Genomic DNA, 20414 nt, shown 5'->3' on the forward strand with positions numbered 1-20414 from the left:
TGCTAGCATTTCTGATCTCCAAAGCTTTAGGTTAAAAAGAGAGGGGAATCTGCTACTCTTAGCTGTCTCTTTTCAGCTCCAAAATTTGTGTCTCTATTTCTGGTGGAGATGCTGCATGTGTCCTAAGGATACCAAAGCAATTTTCCAGCAAATAGATACTGTCTGGCTTGTACACAGGAAGAGATGTGTAGGATTCAGAACAGAACTGGACATCCTGACCCTTGCTTGGGTGCAGCTTCTGATTACCTGCCTTCAACTTAGCAACTGCCTCATTCTGATCCCATGCCCATCCAAAAGAAGCATCCGTGGAGGTCCCTTGTGGGAAAATAGAAGCATCTACATCTTTGTTTCGTCACTTGAGTACTAAACATCCTGTGTTTTGGGCTTATGAAACATTTTTATCAGAATGCTGATTTTCGTATTCTAGAAGGATTATACATACATGTATTGGTATAAAAAAGTAAAATTTGAGGTCTGTCCATTTTCCTTATATCACCCCAATTGCCTACATTTTGAATGGTTGAGGTCTATAACCTCCTTAGCTATTTTACATCAATTCCAAATTGCTGGTCTTAATTTATAATATTTAAAAGCATTCATTCATTCATTCATTCAAAAAAAAAAAAAGAAAACAACCATTTGTTGAGGCCCTAGTATATGCCAGACCTTAAAAAAAAGGTTTAGCTACTTGTGTGAATTAATGTAAAATATTATTTACAGACAACATGATAAATACTTATTGATAACTGAAAAAGCAGACTTTGTCTAATGATTGCAACTATATAAAAATGTATCAAATCAGGTATAGAACAAAGGGAAATGAAAACTATTTTGCATTAGATTTGAGTGATTATAGAAGATTTTTTCCTTAAGAATATTTAGAATTTTATTAAATTGTTTTTAAGACTAAAAAGCAAAACTAATTTCCAATATACATAACCATTTGAATCAGATAGTTCTGAATACTTCCAGTTATCAGAATTCCCCTGCCTATCTTTTTCATTTCTGTATCTCCAATGCCTAGCGTAGGGTCTGGCACAGAGAAGTTTTGTCAGTGTTTGGTGAGTGAATTAATTCAAGTAAAAGAATTATAGAGCCTTTATGAATTTGGAGTGATTGCCTCACTGGTTGATCTGCTTTTCATAAAGGCCTGTCTGGCATTTGCCTTGTAGCAGACCAAACTGTAACTAATCATTCTGTTCTCTCTGTATTATTTATAGGGATATTTTGCACCATTTCCCTCTGTACTTATGCCGCCAGTGTCTCTTATGATTTGAACCGGCTCCCGAAGCTAATTTATAGCCTGCCTGCTGATGTGGAACATGGCTACAGCTGGTCTATCTTTTGCGCCTGGTGCAGTTTAGGCTTTATTGTGGCAGCTGGAGGTCTCTGCATCGCTTATCCGTTTATTAGCCGGACCAAGATCGCACATCTAAAGTCGGGCAGAGACTCCACGGTATGACTGTCCGCACTCAGGGCCCGTCCACAGTGCGGGCGACCCCTGAGGGGAGCGGCGCCGAGTTCACGTCCGGATTCGAAGCACAAAGCGGTCTTTTACATTCCAACCTGTTGCCTGCCAGCCCTTTCTGGATGACTGATAGAAAATCATGCAAAACCTCCCAACCTTTCTAAGGACGAGACTACTGTGGATTCAAGTGCTTTAATGACTATTTATGCTTTGACTGTGAGGAATAGAGAGCAGTGCCATGGAACATTTCTAGGTGTAGAAAAAGAGGAAACTGCAATGGAAAAATTTGTATGATTTCCATTTATTTCAGAAGGTTTGTATATAACAATTACCCGAGAGTCATTTCTATTTGCAAAAGGATTCGTAACAAAGCGAGTATAATTTTCTTGTCATGTACCATGCTTGTTAAATTTCAATGCGGCATCTTCAGAACTTGTCCTAATGGTGTCTTGTTGTGTCAGCACCAAATCTTTGTGCATTATTTGTGGATGTTCCTTGTCACAGGAAGATTCTTCTGTTGCCTTATTATTTTTTTTTTAATTGAAGTCTCTTCTCTGTCTTTGTACTGGGATCAAAACCATAAGAAAACTGGATCAACCATGTTTAAGAGCTAATCTGTGACACTATGCAGTAGTGTTTGAAGTCCTATCTGTTGTTCAACCTCCGTCTCTTTATGTTAACTGGATTTCTGCATTAAATGACTGCCCCCTTGTTAATCTTGGTGTGTTTTCCTGTGTCTTTTAGCTGTGTCAACAAGTCTCCCTGGCCACACTGGTCAGATGGGGACTCTGTTGTTTTTATAAGACTCTTACTAAGACTTACGGATTGCTTCATTTCCACTAGGCTGGTCATTATTATTTATCTTTCATAGCAACCACACACTTGCTTTTGACAAAAGATGTCTTTTTTTAAAAACAAAACAAAACAAAACAAAAAACAGGGTCTTGCTCTTTTGCCCAGGTTGGAGTGCAGTAGCTGATTATAGCTCATTGTAACCTGGAACTCTTGGGCTCAAACAATCCTCCCAAAGTTCAGGGATTACAGGCATGAGCCACCGTGCCTGGCCAAGATGTCATTTTTAAGCTTCTTTTTAAACCTGACTATAATATTTAAAATTTTATTCTCTCTCTGTGAATTCTTCCAACTGTACCTAAGCTGGGCCCTCCCTCAGACCAATTAACTCCAAATGTCCACAGCTGGGCCTAGGCTTAAGTATTTTTGAAAAAACATCCCAGATCATTTTGATGTGCAGCTGCCATTGATTGAGAGCCACTTGTTTGGGCCAGAACCGTGGTTACCTCCTTAGCTACTGATTAAGCTAACTACCTTATTTAGTCCTTACTGTATGCCAGGCTGTTTTTCTCCGGGTGTTATTCACTTAATCCTCCCGAGGCTCTGTGAGTGGGTGTTGTTACTCCCATTTTCCTGATAAGGAAGCTGAGGGTGAGACCTAGAGCCTTTGCTTCATTTTTTTTCCCTCAATCCTTTTCTGATATGTGGGCACAGGACAAAAGTTAAAATACTGCCATTGTGTTTCCTTATCCTTCGTGGAGGGGCGGGCACTGGCTGACTTCTAAGCTTTTCCTTTTAATTCCAACATTATCCCCTAATCTACACCCAGCACGGGACAAAGACAGTCTGTAAAACGGGGGAAGATGCCATATCCAGAAGTAAGACACTGCTTCAGATTTTAATGTCACAAATGGTACTTTTCTTTCTTCTTTATACGAACTGATTTAGTACTCATAAAAGGAAAATGATAATCCACCCCCAAAGAATAAAGTCCGATTTCCAAGTGACGGTGTCCACGTGCTATCACCTAAGCCGTTTGGAAGAGGTTAAATGACGCTGGTGACCACACCAGCTCTCACCCTGCGGTGCCAGGCGCAGCAGAGGCCTGGGAGGGGATTCACGGGCAGTCTCGCAGGCCTGTTTCATAAACCGGTCCCTCTGGATGAGATCAGAGACATGCAGAAAGGGGCAATTATTTTCATTTATTTCTTATATGGGAAATTCTCAAAGCAGGAGAGCTCTTTCTTTGAAGTCTTCTTTAAAGATCCCCATAGACGATGTCAAGACTCTTGGACATTTGTATTCCAACCACCAAAGCAGTGTCTGAGTGAGTAACTTTTGAAGTTTCAGAGAAGCCTCGTAGGGGTTTGAGGTGAGAATGGAAGAAAGCCTCACGGTGGCAGAAGGTTGAAGGGTTCACACACCAGAAAGATTTGCCCAGGAGCCAGGGGAGTTCACTTAGGATTCAGACGAGTGCTGGTGAGGCCTGAGCCTCCACGCTTTCCAGCCAAAGTGAGCTGGGAGCAAGGAGCAGCCTCGGTACACAGCAGTGATGTGCCGGGCCAGGCTTCCTTGTTTTCCATTTACTGGCACAGAAGGGTGAGCAAATGTTGGCCCCCAGTCCCTGGGCTTCTCTTAGGCATGTTTTCTTAACTGGACTGTGAATGGAGAATGATTGAAATGGCTGCACAGTACTGTGTGGGACAGAATAAGTTATTGAGATCTGTTATTTTTCTCCTTATGTTCTCTCTCTGTCCCACACACTCCCCTTTTTAACAGCCTTGTCCCTGGTTTATTTGCAGTGTTAGAGCCACTGCCACCCACTCTGAGGGAACCCTATCCCCGCTTTCTGTGGACCCCCATGGGCCCTTGATAGTCAAGATATTGCAGGTCGTGGGAAACTTCCATAGAATGTAATATTCCCCATAAAGTTCATTATATCTTTCAATAAATATTTATTGAATGTCTCCTATGTGCCCAGCACCATTCTAGGAACTTGGAAAACTTCAGTGAAGCAAAACAGACAAAGGTTCTTGCCCTTGTGAAGCTTACATTCTAGTAAAATGCAGTAAAGTACAAAGAAAAATTTAAAGTTCCCCTTTCTGGCCCTAAATGATTTTATAAATCCCATGAGTAAAGTAATTCAGACAGTTATTAAAATAAACTTCTTTAAAATTGCATTCCCATCAACTGTGCATTTCACTTCACAACATTCTCGTTATTTAAATTTATCCTCAGCAAAATAAAAAATAAATTATTAACATTTGGAGGACAAAAGTGTGCTACACAGGTGAGCTAAAGGGGATAAGAGGAACCTGGGATCCTGGAACTCAGGTAAATGGAAGCCCAGGAGCTCAAGACTAACCACCCAACGGAGGCTCCTGCATCTGGGAGGCTCACATTGTCTGTTCACCGCCTCCAGGTCTTTGCTCAGGTTGTTTCCTCTGCTGAGGACATCCGCTCCTCTACCTGAATCCTGACTTACTCTGACTTGTCCTTGTGTCCCGCTTCACCACAACATGCTGGATGGCTCCTGCAAACATGCTACGCTGCCTTGATCCCTTTCCTAGCCGTTTACACTCTGCATGCTAACTACCTGCTAACCCACAAGCAGACCATAGGCTCATCTTGCAAGGTGGAAACCGGTGCCTTGTTTGTGCTCTGTCTCCAGTTCTTCGCCCACCCAGTGAAGGAATTCAGAGTCACGGGTAAACTGTCTTCTTCCCTGGACAGAACTGAATCCCTTAGCACCAATTTTAGGGAGCCCATAAAAAATATACAGTAGTGTGATGAGGCTAAATAGAGAGAGAATATAGCTTGGCAAGCAAGTAAGCCTCATTAGAATAATTAAAGGGACTATTAACCCAAACTAACCCAGACATAACTTAAAATGTGTTATGAACTAAGTACTATGGAACATTTATTTGATGGCTCAAACATTATTAAGTTAGTAACCTCAATATGGTTCTACACCTCAATTTAAAGCTTTTCCATTTATGTGTATGTCTTAAATCCTAATTGGAATTCTGAAAGGAATGCTTCAAAAATGACTTCCTTTGAATGCAAATAGCTACACTGACCAAGAACTCTTTTAAAATTGCATTTGAATTTCTCAGGGGCCTTGTTCTTTAACTGGAAGGAGAGGAAGTTCTCTGTGCCACATGCAGGACAACCACAAATGTTTGAAGATGCTCAGGGCACCTAATTGCATACCGGGCATATGGCTATCCAATATGTCTTCTCAATATGCAACTTATATTTTCCCAGTCTTCAAAGCAAGATTTCTAATTATTCTAAAACTGATTAGAGTATGTCTGCCTGAAACTCCTATAAGAGGAAAAATTGGTTGGCTATATAATGATAAACTTTTTTGTCTTTATTTCCTATTTTTTTTCCTCCCCTGTAGCATTCACTGTAAAATATTGCCTGCTATGGGTACGTGGGCTATGCTGGGTCTCTCGTGGGTCTCTAAGTGAATGTTTTATAGATAGGAACGAGGAAAGACCATGGTGCAGGTGAGACAGATAGAGCCTTGCTGGCTGCTTTGAGGAGGCTGGGTTTTATTCTGGCAATAGAAAGCAATTAAAAGGTTTAAAGAAGGACATTGATGTGAACTGACTTCCATTTTAAGAACATCGGTGTTGCTGCTGGATGGAAAATGGATTGGAAGAGGCCAAGGCTGGAGGTGGAAAAGCCAGTTATGAAGGTGGATGTTGCAGGAATCCAGGAGAGAAGAAAGATGGTGGCCTGAACCAACAGGTGGCGATGAGTTGGGGAGCAGTGGGTGGACATGTTTTAGAGGGGGCGTTGATTTGCTGGTAAACTGGATAGGGGACAAGGGGAGGGATGTCATCAAGGGTGACACCTAAGGAATTTTTAGAGTTAGATTATTTACTGAGGAAACTACACTTCTTATATCAAAAAGGGGATAAAATAATTTGGGAAAAAAAAGAAAAAGAAAAAAATGCTAAGTTTCATGGTAAACTTAGTGTCCTATAAGATGGCATTTATTTAATGGAGGCTGGGATTGAAAATTGTAATTGAGAATATGGTTCAAAGCCCCAGTTTCCCTCTCTCTACTTGATCCAACTGCCAGCTGATTCCTCTTTGATTTCTAGTTGTTCTGCAGATGTTGCCTATACCAGGGTTGGAACTAGGATTCACTTTGATTGTGAATTTGCTCAATTAGTGGCGACTGGGAAGATTTCAGTCAAGGCACAAAGATGTAGGGATTGCAAGCTAACGGGAAAGGCAGATGTCACACACTGGCCACCCCCAGCTTATTTTTTAGTATATGTGCTGCCGAAGCAAGCACCACCCCCAGCTGAAATCCCATCTGACTTTGGTCTGCTGTAATTAAGCATTTTCCTTTTCTGAAGCTCACTGTGAAATTCTGAGGATAAGCTTCCACCATGTCCCAGGGCTGACATTCCTGACATACACAAAATACACAGACCATTGTCCCCATGATCAGCTAATCTTGGATGGCCAAGACTGACCACACCACTGCTTTGAGAGTGATTTGTGAGGATGGATGAGCTCTACCCGCAGGCTCATCAGGAAGTGTTCTGAATCTAAATCAGAACCTTAAAGGTGAATTCCCTCAATATCTGTATATATGTGGAGTGGCATCCTCTGGGAATTCTGGAAAGAGCATGGAAGCCTTGCTATAGCAAGGATTCAGGGAGGCTCTGCCGGATCCTACAAGAAGGGCCCAGGCTCCTTTGACTACGTTCCCAGAACATGCTAGACCCTGCACAATCACAGCTCGGGACGATAAATTCTCAAATCATAAAACACTTTTCATTTCCATCCTCACAGCTTTGTGTGTCAGTCAAGCTGACTGTGATGAACACGTGAATACTTGCTTTAGAAACTTGGCCATGCCTGAATTAAACTTCACTCAGCTGTGCCTTCAGTGGGCTTCAAATTCATTCCCCACACAGAAAATACATTACTCTCATCATCACACTGGTTGCACCTGTTAATCATAAGAGTTTAAAATGAACCCAAAGATCTGAATAAAATGCTGAGGTTTTCTCATTTTCCCCCTAACTGTTGGTTTGCCATTTGTAATCCTGGACACTGCCGGGTGCTCATTTAAAAAAAAAAAGTCAAAAACAAAAAAACCGACTCTTTTAAGGCATTTGATTCTAAGAAGATGGGACTGGTGTCACATTCTTGACAACTCTTAGGTCTGTTTCATTCTTGTGTATGTTAGATATGAATGAAAAGTGGAAAAGAAAGCTCTGATTTGCAAAGTCCCCTCCAGTTCTGTCTCTTGGCATTGATGACACTGAGTCCCTGATTCAGCATCTCCTCTGTGACTATTTCAGGCCATGCCCTTTACACACCTTACCTTGTTGTTACTGCCCTTACTTCATGGGTGGGGAAGCTAATGCTGAGAGGTTAAGTAACCTTCCATAAGGTACTCAGTGGCAAAGCCAAGATTTGTTTCCCAGCCTGTTCACACCAAAGTCTAAGCTCCAGCAGCACACCCATAGTGCGTCTCTAACCATGTCTGAGCCAGTCTTCAAAATTTTATACATCTAGATAAGTTTACATTCCCCTGCATTTTTCGTGGTTCCCTTTGGAAGTTACTGCTCTGTAGATTTTAATCAAGCTGCTGTATTTCTAAACCACAGCACACACTGCCCTTTGCAACTCGGTAAAAATGCCAGACCTATTTTCATAAGAACCTCTCGTTACATGACTGACCTTCAAGAGACCTTGTAGTCTGCAGTAGCCTAAAGGTATGACAGCAATTTTAATTACCTTCTTGGCACTTCCCCCACAAAACATTATGAGAAATCCCCATGTCACTAGGGCTGCTCAAAGATTAATATTTAAGTGGGTAGGTCCTTCTTACTTTGTCCTGTGAAAGCATCCCTGATGGCATTTTTTAAATTATTAAATGAAAGCAATTATTCAAAAAAAAAAAGGAGGTTATATAGCCTTGTGGTTAGAGGTAGGATAGCAACTGAGAGACTCGTGAATTCTAGTCCTTGCTTCCTGGCTGTCTTGAAAGTCAATCGGCTCCCTGAACCTCTCTGGAGACGTCCGTGACTGATATTTTCCAGGGATGTTGACAATAACCACACATTTAAGAAACTCGAAAGACAGTTTCAACACCTCTATAAACTTTTATTTTCTTTATTCAAGTTGAATGTGAACTCATTTTAAAAACATAACGTATTAAATTACACAAAACAATAAAATAAAGCCATCTGATGCCAAGTTGATACAAGGATACCTTCCAAGTTTTTTAAAGACATATCAAGGAGAGTACAGTATTTTATTTTATATTTTCTCTTTGAGAGATTGGTTGCTGTGCAGTGACTACGGGAAAACCCAAAAAACAAAACCAACCCTGAGATAGCCTTGGAGGTACAGGGAAGCTGTGGTTGTCATCCCTGCCGACAGTAGAGGAAGTGGGACCCTGAGCATGAACCCAACATCTCTCAGCCGGTCCCTGGCAGAAGGCTGAGGTCCCCAGGACAGGAGCTAGCTCGATTTTGGGGTCGGCATATCTAAGTATCTATATTCCTGCAAATATGTTGAAGGAGCATCAGCCTCTGTTGTATAGGCCTCTGTTGTGAACACGGTGAAAAAACTATCGTGCCAACATGTTTCTCAAATAAAATGGACTCGGGAATTGAAATGAAACCAACTGTGAAAGGTAATCTGGGGAGATAACACCAGTGATTAATGCAGTATTGACTCAGAGGATGAGCCAGTTCTTAAGCAGAGAATTCTCCACATAAAGGAACAGTTTACATGGTGTTCACAGGGGTGGGGGGCGGATGGTTTTCAAGAGGAATGACATGAAGGCGAGGGAAGAACGAGGGTGAGCTGGAGGGAGAGGCACATGGAGCCACATGCGGTGGGACACGGGAGAGGCCCTCTTCTCACAAGCCTGTCCAAAAAAAAAAGAAAAGAAATACCAGTTACCGTGTGAGCCAGATGAGTAGGAATGCAATGGGTTAAGATGAAATTCAGTGCAATTTCATTATTTTTTTAAAGCAATCAGCCTGTGGGTCTGTGATACGCCTACATAATCAAGAAGGGTGTTGAAAAGTGTCAGGCTTTTACCTAGTAACGATTGAGCAGCTGGTTCTGTGCTGCACGATTCCATACATTCCAATGTCACAGAGGAAAAAGAGAAAAAACATTCCTTCAGGGAAAGATATCTTTTTCTTTTTTCCTCTGTGACATTGGAAGGCTTGGATTGGGCCAATGTGAGGGGGAATGTGGCTTAGCATCCAGGACCTTTCTGCTCCATTCACTTGGTTGGCAGATGACCTTGAAAGGGACCTTGTTTCGGGGGTCACTGGGGTGTGGAGTAAATGCCAATAAATGTGTGCTGAAGGAATGAGGGGGCGAATGAAGTGTCACCAAGATGATGGTCCCTGCTATGTAGAGGAGACTTGCTGCCTCACAGCTTCCATTTCTCAAAGTTACTTTTCTTTGGTTGTCCGGAAGCTCCACTTAGGATTTTAGAGCTGAGCTATTTGTAGTCCCTTTAAGAGCAGGCCCACGATAGCAAGATGATTCTGGGGTCTCGGCAAAAATAGGGACATCTCAATACCGTGGAACAAAGACACACGTGGTCATAGAATGAATGACCAGCTCTGTTCACTTGCTCATTCACTCACATGCTCTCTCATGTGTCAACTCTATATTGAGTGCCTAATACGTGCCCGAGACTGATTTAAGTGCAGGAGATAAACCTGAACAAATCAAAGCCACCACCCTCCCTTAGTGGCCCCTGCAATGGTGGAGACACAGGCAGTAATCAAACATGTCTTATGTAATAGCTGGTGGTGATGTGGGCTACAGAGAACAAAGGAGGTGAGAACAGAGTGGCAGAGGCGAGGGGGTGGCCACTTTGGATATAGAGGCCACGGAGGGCCTCTCTGAGAAGGGGACATTTGCGCAGAGAGCCTGAGCAGTGCAGGCATCCAGGGGAAATGTCCAAGGAGAGGGGACTCAGCAAGCACAGAGGCCGGAGATGGGAATGGGCTTGGCACGTTCCAGGGTCAGCAGAAGGTGGCATCAAAGGGAGAGAGTTGCAGATAAAGTAAGAGGGACGTCAGGGGCTGGATCAAGATTCTAGATTTTATTCTGAGTAAAACAGGAAGTCATCAGAGGATTTTGAGCAGAGGAGTGATATAATCTGACTTACATAGAAACAGATGAAAAACCTCTGGCCAGTGAACCCATCTTCCTTGGTTCCCACGTTAATACTGGAGGCCCGTACCAGGCATCTGGGGCTCCCTGGCAAAGCACATGGTTAATACACCCAGTCCTCCAAGGTGAAAGCAATCTCAAATAGTGTAGGGATACCGAGGACAGGAGTCACAAAAGGGAAGCCAGAAAGGTGACCAAAACAATGGTGGAAATAATGTGAGTGAGAGGGGGGACCTGGAATATCTACTCCAGTTTGTTTCATCCCAGAGAAGGCAGGTACTCGCCAAGGAACTTCATGAACACTTGACAGTATTAAATGACTGTAGCATTAAGATGTCACAGTTACACTTCAGATCTCCTGATTCTCTTGAATGCAATAAATCCATGGAAATTAACTAAAATAAAAAGCTGAGTTCTCCATGTACTGAGACACGTTTTTAGTTGTTTCTTTAAATTCCCAACACTCTATAACTTTACTCTCAAATGTTTTCTTGGACTCTGGTCGACTCTCTCTCTCTGTCAAGATTTTCCAGAAAGTGGTTTTATCCCTCTATGTCCAAAGGTCAAGGATATTCCTATCTCTCAGAAGCAGGGGCTTCTGGCTGGCGTCCTCCTGCCCCTGCCCAGATCGCTTTCAGAGAGCGGTCATAGCAGCCATTCGGGCAGGGTCAGGTTACCAAAGAGGAGCCTGACAGGTGGCAAGTATTCTGTAAATGCCTGATAGCTGAATGAATGAAGGAGAGAATGAATGAGTGAATGAATAGGAGCTTTGAAAAGGCTATCGATACAATGGGAAATTATAAGCATGCATAAAAAGCGATCACTTGAGATTTCTTAAATTAGCAGGATTTCTCTGTTAAGACTTTGCATCTTACCTAATTTTAGTCCAAAGGCTTTCTTGCATAGCTCCCTGAACAGTCATATTTACTTAATAGCTAAGTGAGCAGTTCCTCTTGAACTTCAATTTATTTTGAATCCCTAGTGAGACTTAGCTTTCTAGGTTACATAGGAAATCGGTGTCTCCCCTGACGGCTGTCTGTCTCCTAAATGGTTTCTGAGTGTCCTTTTGACTCACCGCTCTCAGATCCACAGGCATTTATTTGTTTCCTCCTACCTGGAGCGAGTTCAATTTAGTTCAAAAAAATATTAATTGCTCATGTGGGCCACACCCTGTGCCTTGTGCTGGAGGAGAAACAAAGATATGAAATAGTACTCCAACTAGAAGATATCCTCAAATTTTCAAAAATTCTCAAAAAAGCTTTATAGTCATGTGCATTTGATATTAAAGATATTTTAGCAGAAACTAAAATCACGATCTAATCCTGCCAAGTACACTGAGATCATTAGAGCCACTGCCTCTTAGGATCTACACCTTGTCACACAAGTCAGTGAAGGAAGGCATTTTTCTACCTGCCATTTGCTGCATTTTGGTCATGTGGTCCATCCCCGCATATTTTTTTCTTTTCTCCTGAAGACGCAACTAAAGCTTAGGCACACACGGAAAAGGACTGTATTATTCAAAATCTTTGAGAGGCCCAAACATTAAAAGTGACTGGGGAGTCGAGGAGCAAAGAATGATAACATTGACACTTGGAAAATACGGTAAAAGAAAAAATGCAAAGCAAGTGGAGGCGCTGCGCTGAGAATGAGGTCTGCAGTGCCTGCAGGGCGGGAGTGTGCTGCAGCAGCCTGGGTGTGTGGCACAGGGCTCCCAGTTGCCAACCACAGAATCCACTTCAGGTGGTTTAGCAGAAAAGGAGCTCGTTTAAAAAATATATTAGGATGCTCATGAGGTCCAGAAAATTGATCTGGAAGGCTATACAACCAGGAACAGCATCCAAACCATCTGACAGCTACCCACTCCCCAGCTTCACCTTTGACGCTGAGCCCTGAATGCTGAACTTCTTTGCCCCTGTTGGCCCCTGAAGACAGATGCTTCTGCTGCTGCCCTCCCAGAACGTGGTTCGATGGTACCTGCTGCCACAGTATAGCTCACGTCCGAATCAAATTGCCATAGGTCAGTGCTGGCCTACATTCTACCTATAATAGAGATTGGGAAAGCTGGCATTCTGGTTTCTGCCTTGGAAAGGTGGTATTCAAAAGGTAGAAAATTCCCCAATCACTGGAAACATGTTTTGGGATAACTCCAAAATATGCTAATTTACCATTTTGATACATTCTTTGGATGCCCAACATCAATATCAGTTCTTATTCCATATTTAAACTTCCTCTGAACAACAATATTCCCATGTAACATAATGCAATTATACTCATACAAACAAAAACCTGCTCATCCTCTCTCCTTTGGACAAGGGTAGCACGTGCACTTCAAGAACCTGATTTCTGGGTGGTTTCTAATACTCCTCTAGTTCCATTTGACATTCTGTAAATTATGAATTAAATTGTGGGGGTGAAATATTAAAAGTGGGAAGGAATTGAAAGTCATCCTACTCTTGATCCATGGGGGACTTGAGCTGGCAGATTCTCTCTTCTTTTGCCCCTTGGGTGGATAATGGTTGGCTGTATTTTACACAGCTTTTTAGAGGAGCCCTACAGGACCAGATACCAGCTTTTCAAAGTGGTGATCAGCTCAACAGTGCATTCTTGGATTACCTTTCCCTCTTTCCATACTTCACACCTTCCAGTCCCCTCCCCCCGTCCCCCCACCCCAACATAAATTATCTGCAAGGAAACTTTTGTCTCAGCTCTGGTATTGGTGGGAACCTCTGGATGACAGAGTTCTAGACATAACTCTCCCAGAGTACTTGGACAAAACACTCCACCCCACACAGTTAGCCCCTTTGTGCCTTTCTGTCCAGTGGAATCAAGAATCCAAAATAATCAGGTGGCAGTCTTCCCTCCTAATTCAATGGCTTCATTGTTGTGTTTGTGGACAGAAGAAATCCTCTCTTGGGAACTATTTTGTAAGGAGAAGGGCTCTCCATGAATGACTGTGGGTGCTCACAGTGGATTACATGGACAATGAGCAGCTGGGAATTTGGGGGCACCCCTTTTCCAAGAAAGAGGAGCTGGCTACATTCAAGCTCAGATTCCCACAGAACTGGATGCTTTCTCCCTTCCTCTATCCTCCCTCTGGCAGGGGGGACTGTGACATGGGTCCCCAGGGTCCTTAGGTCTCCCAAGTATCCCATGTGCAGAGCAGCTGGCTTTGCAGACAATTCCATAAAGAGCTGGTAGACCAAACTCAGACTACCTGGCACCGAGAAGCTTATGCATTTCCCTATTGAAAAGGCTCTTTTCTCATGGTTGCCCTATAAGAAAGGAGACTGATAGGTGGGGGTGGTAGTGGTGATGATTATGGTGGTGGTGGTGTGGTTATTTCTTGTAAAGTAACTGATCTTTCCAAGAGTTGATGAGGAGACCAAGGGATGGTGTGGAATATATCTTGACCCTTCAGGCAATAGGTGACAGTACTAAAGTTTCCCACCTGGAGCTAGAAGCATTGAGAACTGTGAACCAGGGAGCCCAGATGCTCCAGTGATGAGATGCAAACGTTTTAATAGGGTAATTAGGGGTGATACAGTAACAGGTACCACTCTCAACTTCTAGCTCTCGAGCTCGTTATTCCGACTATGGGAGAAACAGCACCATCTATTGGCCACTGATTCACAGCACACACAGTGTCCTGCAGGAAGGCATCTCATTCTCTCAAGGAGTTATCTCCCTGCTGGCACGATAACCGAGCGTTCAGTAGGCCATTCCACCGTGCCATAGACCTTCTGTTTCAAGAGATGGGATACATGGTAAGACAAGAAATCCTACGAGCCTCAGTCTCTTGTCTCACTCACATGCCTGTACAATGAGCTCTTTGGTGAGAAGCATTGTTACGTGGAAATAAATGATAGTGAATAAGGCAATTTGTTAAGTTCATGGAAGATATTGTTGGCATAGAGAATCCAAATCCAGAATACTTATTCTAATGAGGAAAAATTATTGCCCTCTCAAGGAGAGGTTTTCAATATAATTCTCCTCTTGTTTGCAGTTGTCTTAGTCTATTTTGTTTTGCTCTGACAGAGTACTTGAGAGTGGGTAGCTTATAAAGAAAAAACATTTAGTGAGGTCATGATTCTGCAGGCTGGGAAGTTCAAGAGCATAGTGCTGCATCTAGCCAGCTTCTGGTGAGGGCCACATGCTGGGTGCAAATATTACGGAGAAGTAGAAAAACGAGCAGCCATGTGCAAAGAGATCACATGGAGAGAGAGAGGAAGCAAGAGAGTCTAGGAGGCAGAACTCACATTTATAACAACCCACTCTCTGATAACTAATCCATTCCTGCAAGAGAGAGAACAAATTCACTCCCTCAGGAGGGCGTTAATCTATTCATGAAGGATCTGTCCCCATGAGCCAAACACCCTCCACTAAGCCCCACCTCCCAACATTGCCACATTGGGGATCAAATTTCAACATGAGTTTTGGAGGGGACAAACTCAAACCATAGCAGTAGTGTTATAACAAGTCTCAGGATTGGTCACTGCTACTGAAAATTCATCAGCAGTAGCAGTAACCACATCAGCCTTGGTGAGGAGTCCTTGTCGGACCAGAGCATTGTCTCCATCCCTGCAACCATGGCCACTTTGTCCACAAGGACATTGAGCAAGTGCCAGAGTGCTGGGGAAGGGCAGGCTGACATCCACAGGGCACAGGGCAGGCAAGCTTCCACTTACATACTTAGGACCTCTCCACAGTGGGGTCGCTTGTGACCATTCCAATCAGACACAAATATTCTCCCATTTGGGGGCCTGTTATGAGATGTGCATATACATTCCTCTCCCCCAGACCTTCTTTCATGTCCCTTACCATCATACGAATTGTTAGCCACTGCCCACAACACAGTGTGGATCTGTCTCTCAGGCCATCTCTCCTTCCAGGCAAAGTGTGCAACGTGGACCACTCAAAGTTCTGCTCCCTGGGAGGGTTTCCTTTCCCCACTGTCCCTCCCCCTGAGTGGGGCTATAGTTAAATTCTTCTGGTGCCAGCAAAACTTGCAGTCATCTGAGAGCCAGATTTGACTTTTTTCCTCCTTGGTGACCTGCTCATCGGGAATGTCCCATGAGACCATGGCTGTGAGGGACGGGTAGTGGCATGGCAGGAGGCACACTGAGGGGTAAGGCACCGATTGCCCCTGCAGGCATGAATTCGGTCAACCGAATTCTGAGTGCAGCACAGTGCAGATACCTACCACTTCCACCTGATGAGGGTGTGCTGCTGGGCTGGGCTTGGTGGATCAAATCACTTCCAGTTTATGGGTGGTTTAGGTCCTATGGTCACCTAGTGTCCCATGGTCAAGCTCTCAGTAGCAAGCCCCAGTAGCAAACCAAGAGTTATTTCTAAAAGGAAAATAATTACTTGCACAAGTGAACTTGGCTTTGCTCCAAAAGCTAAGAGGCTGCAGCTGTGCTTCCCCTATGGGGATTTGCCACAGGCTCCACACAGCATCCAGGTCTGCCACAGATGCTCTGAGCACCATTAGCTTTCCTGGGTGGCGAGGGCATTAATGGAGAGCTGCTGACAGTGGGGCCGGAGCAGTTGGAGGGCCTTCCCTTGCCCAGGCCTCTATTAAAAGTAAATGAGTCCGAGTAGCAAACCCAAAGGTGACGTAGGCTGCCTTCAGATGCCAAAGAGTTCCGTCAGCATCTGTGCCTTTCTTATTGATGGCACTAATATCTGCAAGCCCTACAAAGATTATGGTATTGCTTTTGTCTACTTTGGGAGGGAGGGACTAAGGCATTGATGTTGGCTCTTCCAATAATGGACGCCCTTACTCTATGAGTCAAAAAGCCATTATGGGAATTCTGCAATTGCTAGGGGGACCTATTCCAACTATAGACTCAGGAACCGGGTAAATTATCATGTAATTTTTCACTGAGAAAACTGAAGTAGTCAGAAGAGAACTTCCACAGTCTACCACCACCACATCCGCCCACCTTCCAGCATCTGCTCCCACTTCTAGTCTGTTCTCCTACAACACACGTTTCTGTAACAATGGGCATTATGTCAAATATTGCCAAGTAGGGACATGATGTCACCATAATGTGGAAACTGGGTTGGTTCACAAGCGATTTGGTTCCCCTTAGCACATTGTTTTGAGTCACCGGCTGAGAGCAGCTGGATGTGAAGGACACCAGTGGAATGGGCTGAATGGGCAAGCTGCAGAATACAGCACTTAACGTGACGCCATTGCCACATGCTCTTCTTGGTTCAGCTGGGCACAGATCGTGCCTTGGCCGGGCAGTGCTGATTGCGTAACTCGGCAGCTTCTACGCTTCCTTATGCCCCATTCTGTCAAGGTGCTTTGCCTTTAACTTGAATAGGTGAGGTCCTTTATTTACTGATGTATTTATTTAGTAGGAATATGTCTTTGTAAGTGTGCTAATATTTTTATTAAGATTGGGGTTTTTGTTAGTGCTTGGGTTGCAAAGTTGGACAGGTTTGGAATGGTCTACCTCAATCCTTTTTTTTCCTATAAATTCTGTTATTTTTAGTGCATAAATTTGAGAATGAAAAATTTTTTAGGAGCACACTTATCATACTATAGCAGAAATGTCTGTATCCTGCCTTCCCACCCGTAACCATGAATACATTATTCATGCTCCTATCTACAGCTAATTCCTCCACTTATGGACTACATTCCATCCTCTTACTCAAGGACATAGAGCCAGCACTTAACCCCTTTTTCCTACTGCATCAACTTTTTGTCTTTCCTAGAACTTTTCTTCCAATATAAAAAAACACGCTGCTACTTCTCCCAACTTATAGAAAAAATCATTCTCCTGATCCTACCATCCCTTATGAACTTAATACCCCCATTTCTTTGCTCCCCTTTTCTGAAAAACTAGTTGAAAGAGTTGTCTATGCGCACCACCTCCAGCTCTGCTTCCATTTTCTCTTAAGCCCACTGCAATCTGGTTTTGCTCGCTGCTCCACTCCACCAAAACTCCACTGTCAAGGTCACTAATGGCCTCCTCATTGCTAAATCCAGTGGTCAACTTCCAGTCCTTGTCTCACCTGGTTGGTTAGCAGCATCTGTAGAGGTGAACACTCCCTCTTCCATACCCTTTGCTCATATGCCTTGGAGCCAACCACACTTGGTTTTCCTTCAACCTCACTGTTTGCTCCATCTCAGTCTTCTTGAAGATTTCTTCTCCCAACCTCTTAGGATTGGAGGAATTCAGGGCTCAGCCCTGGTCCTCTTCCTTTTTCTCCAACAGTCCACCTTTTGGTGATCCCATCCAGTTTCATGCCACCTAAATACTGACAATTCCCTAACATACATCTCCAGAGTAGACCTTTTTCTTAAACTGCAGATTCACATATTTAATTGCCTACTCAACATCTCCACTTAATGTTTAATGCACATTTCAAAATTAGTAAGTCCAAAACTGTCTAGCAGCAAGTCTAAACAAGATTTGTTTAGACTGTCTAGACAAGTTTAAATTAGACTGTCTAGACTAGCAAGTCCAAAACTGAACTTTAATATCTCCCACCAACCCCCACAGCCTTTCCCCTCTCAGTTGATAACTCCATATTCCAGGTTCTTAGCCAAAAATCTTGTGGTCATTCCTGTCTCCTCTCCGTCTATCACATTATACATCTAACACGTCAGCAGATTCTGCTGGTTCTACTTTCAAAATATGTCCAGAATCCAGCTGCCTTTTACCACGTTTCTATTGCTACAATCCTGGGGCAAGTTACCATTTTCTCTTCCTTTAATTATTGCAAAAAACTCCCAAAATGATTTACTTTCATCACCCTTTCCTCCTTACAATTTGAAATACAGCAGTTACGATGATCCTTTAAATATGTGTTAGATGACACCTGTTAAAAGCGCTTTCATGCTTTTGAGTAAAGGCCAAAGTCCTTCTAATAGTCTTCAAGGCCCTATCTGATCTGACCCACCACCTCCATCTGCCACCCACTACCTCTTTAACCTAATCTCTCTATCCAGTTTATCCACTAGATGCCAGTAGTATCTCTCTTCCCCACTAGGTTGTAGCAACCAAAAATGTCTGCAGACATTGCCAAATGTCCTCTGGGGGACAAACTCATCCCTGGCTGAGACCACTGCTTTATTAACCCAAGGAGCAAGGAATCTTGCTCTTTTCCTTTGCGCTGTCAAGTTCTAGCAAAAGCAGACAGCTCATGCACAGTGCTCATATTGCTCAGGTCTTTGATGTTTCCTATAGCATCAGGTAAGCACAGTAATTATGAATTCTTTCAGCATCACATGCCATAAACTTTCTATAATACTAGCTGTATCCTCACTGCCTTTAACCCGACCAGGCCAGATAAGATAACTAATACAAATTCACATTTCTGGGGGCTTGTTGCCTGAAACCCCTCAGATATCAATCTCCATACCAGAGTCCTACCTGCTAACAACACAACCAAATCTGGAGTTTTAGCTAAAATGAAATGTATTAAGATTAGTGGGTAGCTTTCAGAATTTTCTTGGAAGGCCAGAGAGATAAGCTTTGAGGCTACACAGCCAGAAGCACTGCTGAAGCCTCAGGACAGAGATGTTCTGATGAAGACCACTTTGTTGCTGCCGTTGGGTACAAATGCCACACCATGCACAAGGTGAGTGTCCCTTGATACCAGGGGCCTAGGTTACGTATGACACCCTGGCTAGAAAGCAAATTTTCTGGCTTCTGCTTTGGAGAGGTGAGATTCATGGGTAGGAAATTTCCCAAGCATAGGAAGGTTGTTCAAAGGGTACTAAAGTAGCCAACAAATAGAACCACTGGGATCAGGCTATCGAAAAAATTAAATCAGAGCATATATTTTCCTCAATTTACTGTTTCTTTTTCCCAAGTAATAAACACAAGAAACATACTGAATTTCTAGAAATAACGGTGAGGTGACAATTTATTAATGCTTTTAGAAAAAAAAGCAAATGTCATTTTCCATCATGTTGAAAGATACTGGCTTAATTCACATTATTCCCACTGATGTTTTATACGAGACATATAAAACGTATTGGAAATACAAATTATTTTCTTTCCAATGGAGAAGAAAATCACAGACTCAAAAATTAAGTTAAATATCAAAAGAAGTTATATATAAAAGTTTCCATATTTCTAAAAATCTGATAAATAAAATATCAACAACTTTGTATTGACTGTGATACACTTGAAAACTCATTTTGAAGCTGAAACTTTTGCTCAGAAACAATGCATGACAGAATATATCTTTTCACAGTCTGAAAGAATACAAAACTTTAAGAGTCTTTTAAAAATATTCACTAACTGTTTTTGTTAAAAACATTAAGCGCTTTAGAGTATAAAGCAGCAACTCTTACTAAGAAGGTGGTTCATGAGCTACGCCCCCTGTCTTAGGGGGAATTTGCTTCCGTGGAACCCTGTGGGCACTATAACGAATCCTAGACCAGCAAACTCCTTCCGCTGTACAGCTAATGTGTAAGGACTTGAACCTGGCTGATGGCAGCCAGCCTGCTACGGTGCAGAAGAGTGTGACTTCCTGTATTTATATATGAATGCATCTGTCTTTCCAAGACTAACTTTGTGGCATTCTACTGGTACCAAAGAGCCGAATGGTGACATTCTGTCTAGGCACTCCTGGTTACTGGCTTCAAATGAAGACAACTCTGTCTCTGATATTCCAGTTGTTTCTTCAAGATTCAAGCACTTTTTAATTCCAGGTTCATCTGTGTAACTGTTCTTGGAATTTAAAGGGATGCTGCTTTCTTCGCAGTCTCTAAGGCGCCTGTGGTGATCTTCGCTAAGCAACAATACAATGGTTCCGCCAACACGAAGCACTCTGTAACAAAAAACGATCATTGGTACGAGTATTTCTTTCTTTTCAGACAACAAACAATCCCACTTCATTTAAAATGTTTGGTGTTTTTAATTTGAAATTTAATTTTATCTATTTAAATACAAGAATTTTTGATAATTAGGTACTATCTTCCATAATGCATATTCAT

The 20414-nt window shown here is 42.9% G+C and overlaps 2 protein-coding genes across 4 annotated transcripts in view; one reads left to right on the forward strand and one right to left on the reverse strand.

Moving 5' to 3' along the window:
- The window catches only part of TMEM178A (transmembrane protein 178A), a 58380-nt gene extending 56196 nt beyond the window's left edge, over positions 1–2184 (forward strand). For all 3 annotated transcript variants that reach the window (XM_045549455.1, XM_045549456.1, XM_045549457.1), the window contains one exon: positions 1221–2184. In XM_045549455.1, coding sequence (XP_045405411.1) covers positions 1221–1462 — 242 coding nt within the window. In that variant the 3' untranslated portion in view covers positions 1463–2184. The remainder of the gene's footprint in view (positions 1–1220) is intronic.
- Positions 2185–19318: 17134 nt separating this feature from the next.
- THUMPD2 (THUMP domain containing 2) overlaps positions 19319–20414 on the reverse strand; it is a 34783-nt gene continuing 33687 nt past the window's right edge. Inside the window, exon 10 of the mRNA XM_045549458.1 lies at positions 19319–20248. Coding sequence (XP_045405414.1) covers positions 19924–20248 — 325 coding nt within the window. The 3' untranslated portion in view covers positions 19319–19923. The remainder of the gene's footprint in view (positions 20249–20414) is intronic.

The sequence above is a fragment of the Lemur catta genome, chromosome 4 (assembly GCF_020740605.2).
Source record: "Lemur catta isolate mLemCat1 chromosome 4, mLemCat1.pri, whole genome shotgun sequence".
Lineage (NCBI taxonomy): Eukaryota > Metazoa > Chordata > Mammalia > Primates > Lemuridae > Lemur > Lemur catta.